The sequence below is a fragment of the Littorina saxatilis genome, linkage group LG14, assembly GCF_037325665.1.
Source record: "Littorina saxatilis isolate snail1 linkage group LG14, US_GU_Lsax_2.0, whole genome shotgun sequence".
NCBI lineage: Eukaryota > Metazoa > Mollusca > Gastropoda > Littorinimorpha > Littorinidae > Littorina > Littorina saxatilis.
In genome coordinates, this window is record NC_090258.1 from 44,515,113 (window position 1) to 44,521,112 (window position 6,000).

At 42.5% G+C, this 6,000-nt stretch overlaps 1 protein-coding gene across 1 annotated transcript in view; it reads left to right on the forward strand.

Annotated features, from left to right (window-relative positions):
- The window catches only part of LOC138947854 (arylsulfatase B-like), a 28,805-nt gene extending 25,010 nt beyond the window's left edge, over positions 1 to 3,795 (forward strand). Inside the window, exons 7-9 of the mRNA XM_070319415.1 lie at positions 107 to 236; positions 404 to 557; positions 1,876 to 3,795. Coding sequence (XP_070175516.1) covers positions 107 to 236; positions 404 to 557; positions 1,876 to 2,629 — 1,038 coding nt within the window. The 3' untranslated portion in view covers positions 2,630 to 3,795. The remainder of the gene's footprint in view (positions 1 to 106; positions 237 to 403; positions 558 to 1,875) is intronic.
- Positions 3,796 to 6,000: the final 2,205 nt, after the last annotated feature.

Below are 6,000 nucleotides of genomic sequence, written 5' to 3' on the forward strand. Positions count from 1 at the left end.
TCTGTGTTAACTCTGTGCTCATGTCAATGTTAATGTGTCGATTTCTGTGTTAACTCTGTGCTCATGTCAATGTTTGTATGTCTATTTCTGTGTTAACTCTGTGCAGCCGCTGTTCCTGTACCTCGCCCAGCAGTCAGTGCATGCTGGGAATGGAGTCGATCCCTTGCAAGTGCCGCAGAAATACACCGAGAGATTCACACCCAAGATCAAAGATGTCAAGCGCAGAATTTTTGCTGGTAAGCCTTATTTTGCTTACGTTTTAACTGTGCAAAAGAATATACTATTTTGCTGGCTTATCTGTGAGTTGCTTGGCATGATATCTATGTGTTGCTAGGCATGATATGTGTGTGTTGCTAGGCATGTTATCTGTGTGTTGCTAGGGATGATATCTGTGTGTTGGTAGGCATGGTGTCAGCGCTGGACGACTCAGTGGGGCGTGTGGTGGCCGCGTTAAGAGACGCCGGTCTGACGGACAACACCATCATCGTCTTCACCACCGACAACGGTGGACCCACCAACGGCTATGACGGCAACGCTGCCTGCAACTGGCCTCTGAGGTAAACACAGTTTATAAAGGGGGTGGTGGTGGTGGTGGTGGTGGTGGTGTGTGTCTGTATCTGTGTGAGTGTGTTTGTGTGGGGGCCCGGTAGCTCAGTTGGTAGAGCACTGGACTTGTGATCGAAAGGTCGCAGGTTCGAATTCGGGCCGGGACGGACACGGGTCAACTTTATGTGCAGACCCAGAAACGGAAGCCATGTCCCACCCCCGTGTCATCACAATGGCACGTAAAAGACCTTGGTCATTCTGCCATAAGTGCAGGTGGCTGAATACACCTAAACACGCAGACACCTGGGTAGCGCGACTCCGTTGCTGCTAGCTTTCCACTGGGAGGAAGCGACCCGAATTTCCCAGCGATGGGACAATAAAGTAATGAAAATGAAATGAAATGCATTGGTGCGTGTGTGTGCATGCTTGCGTGAATTAGTGCGTGCGTGAGTGGGTGTGTGTCTCTCTCATCTGGGTGTCTTTAAAAGTTTTATGAGGTTTGTGAAGACAATATGCATTTGAGATCTTCTCGATTGTTTTCAGGCTTCATTTTTGTCATAACTATTATGCACTGCAGTATAGATGTCACACAAATAAACAACGAAAAACACAGAAGAAAGTACTAATATTGTTTTTGAGTCACTTGAGAAAAAGTGACTCTATGTAATCGGTCAGTGTTAGTCTGTCCGGCCGGCCGTCCGTAGACACCACCTTAACGTTGGACTTTTCTCGGAAACTATCAAAGCGATCGGGCTCATATTTTGTTTAGTTGTGACCTCCAATGACCTCTACACTTTAACGATGGTTTCGTTGACCTTTGACCTTTTTCAAGGTCACAGGTCAGCGTCAAAGGAAAAATTAGACATTTTATATCTTTGACAAAGTTCATCGGATGTGATTGAAACTTTGTAGGATTATTCTTTACATCAAAGTATTTACATCTGTAGCCTTTTACGAACGTTATCAGAAAAACAAGGGAGATAACTAGCCTTTTCTGTTCGGCAACACACAACTTAACGTTGGGCTTTTCTCGGAAACTATAAAAGTGACCGGGCTCAAATTTTATGTGAACGTGACTCATTGTGTTGTGAATAGCAATTTCTTCCTGTCCATCTGATGCCTCATATAATATTCAGAACTGCGAAAGTGACTCGATCGAGCGTTTGCTCTTCTTGTTCTTTAATGTTAACATAAACTGAACCAGGACAGTGATCTTAATGATCTATTTCATGTAAAGACTTTGCTTTAGCATGTGAGCAAAGAGTATGGCATACACGCTCACTGCCCCTACGGTCAAGTTAAAACAATGCAAAGCGTGATGTGTTTCAGAGGAGTGAAGAACACAATGTGGGAGGGAGGGGTGCGTGGCGTCGGCCTCATCAACAGTCCGTTGCTAGGCAACAACAGCTACGTATCCGACAACTTTTTCCACGTCGCCGACTGGCTTCCCACCTTGTTCCACGCTGCAGGCGGTGACCCTTCCACCTTGAACATGCAAGATGGCTTCGATATGTTTGACATGCTGAAAGAGAACGGTCCAGAAATCAGGACAGATGTTTTACACAACATTGACCCCGTCAACAAGTTTGCGGCCATTAGGGCTGGGGACTATAAGCTGGTCATGGGTCATATTTCAAAGAACGATAACAGCTGGTACCCCCCTCCTCAACTTTCTAAAAACCAGGGTGAAACCAAATTTGATACACGGTTGACATTCAGTTTTGAAAGAGAATTCTCATTGCAGTCTCAGAATCAGAATGTCCATATTTTTCACTCAGCCTCCGAGGAGAATAAAATCCACGAAAACAGCAAGTTCCAGGGCTCACCAATATTAGTTCAGTGCGGACAGAAACCTCTCAATGCTTCCTTTAACTGTGTGCCAGAGAAATCTCCATGTTTGTTTCACATTCCTTCAGATCCGTGCGAGTTCAACAACGTCGCAGGCAGCAATCCTGACATTGTACAGCAGTTACTGAAGCGGTTGGACCAGTACCGGTCAACCATGGTCGCGCCCAACAACAAACCGAATGACCCCAATGGAGACCCGGCCAAGCATGGCGGAGAATGGCGGCCGTGGAAATGAAACGTTTCTTAATGGCTTTTGAAAATATTATCAGCATTCTTGTCAAACGATCAGCAATTTTGCCAAACGATCATTCGTGTTATGCAATATTTTTCTGGATTACTGACTTTTGTCAATTTGTGGTCATTTTCAGGGCTTGTTGATTATTCCAATAATATGTGTTGATTGTGAATGATCGAATACTGTGATCTTGTGCTGATTTCAGATGTGACTTGACTATATAGCCAAACCATGAGAATACTTTTGAGAACCCATTCATTTTATACTTTTTACTTTTGTGTGTGTGTGTTTTTTGGTGTGTTTTTTGGCATAAGGGTTTATTTTTGTTAGTTTGCAGATATCCCAGTCAAATTGAGACTCTATATATATAACAGATTTTTGTAGTTATATGGCAGGAAAAGATAAATTATTTGTCATGACAATGAATGCACAGTGTATCTCTAAGATTAGTATGGATGTCTTATTGACTTGAACAGCGTATGTGATGCAGTGTGTACATTTTGCAGCTGATATTTCTACAAATAATAACCATAAGAGAGAGAGATAGAGAGAGAGAGAGAGAACGAAACTTATGACGTTTGGCAGTGACGTTTTACATGACGATTTTTTTCTTTTTTGATCAAGAATTTTACGTCATTGTTTGCTTACATTCATTTCACTGAAGAAGGGCGTGGCCCGAAAGTCTTTGGAACTTGGTGTTTACTGTGGTTTTTTTTCTAATTAATTACAAATAATAACCAGGCAGGTGATAATTCAACAGATATGCTCAGATTTTGATGAGTTTGTTGTACATTCACAGCTGATTCTGTCAGCTGATTTGATCAATTCCTACATTGTCTTTTGTGTATTGGTGATGAGTTATTATGAGTGGTTTCAGTGGCTGGCACATTTCTAGTCTTACACATTCCCCTGTGTCCACTTGTATAACCTGGTAAAAGTTATGCTTATTTTTATTTTTATTTTGAATATCTCTTGCTAGTAGAAACAGAGAGAATGTACATGCAATGGCACGGCAGTGTTGAACTGATATTATTACAATTGCTTTTATATGTTACAGTTGGAGCACCTTACACACACACACACACACACACACACACACACACACACACACACACACACACATACACACACACACACACACATGTTAACACACACACACACACACATGTTAACACACACACACACACACATTGACACAAGCGTTAACACACACACACGTTAAAGGCACAGTAAGCCTCCCGTAAACCATCACAGAGCTCCCCGAGCGTCTAAATACAGTACAAGCATACTTCCATTTGAACGCTCACCGAACGGGAACATCCTGGCTGCTTTCTGTCGAGCGTGAGACATTTTCAAAGAATTTATTTTCGTAGACTTGTTCCGTTAACAACAACGGCGCCTCGTTTTTGCGCTAGACCTAACTTTTAAAATCTAAATAATAAATTGACAGCTTGTTACACAAACATTCTTTAATCATAAAAGAATTCGTTTTTCATCAAGACAAGATCAGAACAATTCGAAGTTGTGAAAGTTTAAAAAAAGAAAAGCCCGGAAGCAGGGTCACGCAAGGGTCGTAGCAGACGACGGCCGGTTTATCAGTGCAAATCGCCGTTCCTCTCAACAGTCAAAAGCCATCGCTAGAGTTCTTGTGAACCACAGCCGTTGTTTCGTGCATAAAAAAACCGTGCTATTGTAGATAAGCTCACGTCGAGTCGCATTCAAATGACTAACTATGACGACTGCATTGTGAAAAGGGAAAACTGGATCACACGGGTTCACGATAGCTCAGGGGTAAGATAAACCACGCAAAAATAAATTCTTTGAAAATTGTTTGCTCTTTACGGAGGGCACCTAGGATGTTCTCAATTGGTGAGTGTTTAAATGAAATGGTGTTTGTACTGTGTGTAAAAGCCTGACCGTATCTGTGATGGTTTACGGGAGGCTTACTCTGCCTTTAACACACATGTTCTCTGTTTGACAGCTGATTTTATTCACCCCACATTAGTATCTTAACCCAGTTCTGTGTGCTTACAATGTTCCATGACTCTGCCTTGATATGGTTTGAATGTACAAACTGCAGCACTTGAAACGGCAATCAAAAATTATGTTTGATGGATTGTACAACACAACAGCTAAGATTTTATCATGACCTTTATGTACTGCAAGGGCGGACCTAGGGGGGGGGGGGGGGGGGGGTTCCTGGGTGCCCGGAACCACCCCCCATCCGTTTTTTATTTTATTTTATTATTTTTTTTTTAGTAAAAAAATAAAGGGCTTGTGCTTTCCTTCCTTCCAAATGCAACATGCTTGAAACTGACGAGAAACTCAAAGGAGAGGCCTCCGATTGACCTAAAAAAATAAAATTCCTTCAGCATCTGGGGGGATTCGCCCCCCAGACCCCCCACCAGGGCTTTGCCCCTGGACCCCACCGGGGCCTGAGCGGCCCCTGGACCCCTGCTCCAAATTGGAACCCCCCCCCCCTTATCCACAACTAGGTCCGCCCCTGTACTGGAATCAATTATGTCTAGTCTCTAATTGTTTAAACATTTATGGTGTTGGCAAAACGTTTACTTTTTTTTATTGTATGTCACATGACTATTTTCACTGAGAACATGACAAATCTAATCAATTCAAAATGATGCAAGGAGATGAGGTCAGGTGCTATATGGTTTTACAGCTGCATTCTGCACGACTGGAATATGACTACAATGTATGTATATCTGCAAACTTCACAAGGATTGTTATTCCCAGTAAATATGTTTTTGTGATACATGTAGTAATCTATGTGCTGAAACTCCTTTTTTTTTTTTTTAACTGATTCATCATCATATTGGATGGCAACTTGTCAAAAGTGTTTCTGACAATGTTTTTTTAGACTGTTTTATTACATGGAATGGTACTGGGGAAAACTGTTTTTGAGGCGCGGCGGGTTTTTTTTTGCAAGAGGTCTTTTGGAATCAAAACGAACTGATTGTATTAAAAATCAGCATCTGGATATTTTTTCAATAACATTGTGTGTGTGTGTGTGTGTGTGTGTGTGTGTGTGTGTGTGTGTGTGTGTGTGTGTGTGTGTGTGTGAGACGTGTGTGTGTGTGTGTGTGTGTGTGTGTGCTAGCATCAACATTATTTTCCATCAGTTTCACACACACATAGCAAAACTGAATTAAATGTTGTACCAAAAAAAGCCCCCTAACCACATGGTAACCGAGAGCGCTGCACGTCGCCTGCAGCTCTACGTGCATCACCATGGCCACTGCTTCGTCAGCTGCAAATCTGAAAGTCAAAGACACAGCGAAACATCAGTCTTGTTCCCACTCCCAGGCCTTGGTCTCCTGTCATTTACAGTAAATTAATTCCCCAGAAAGATGCGT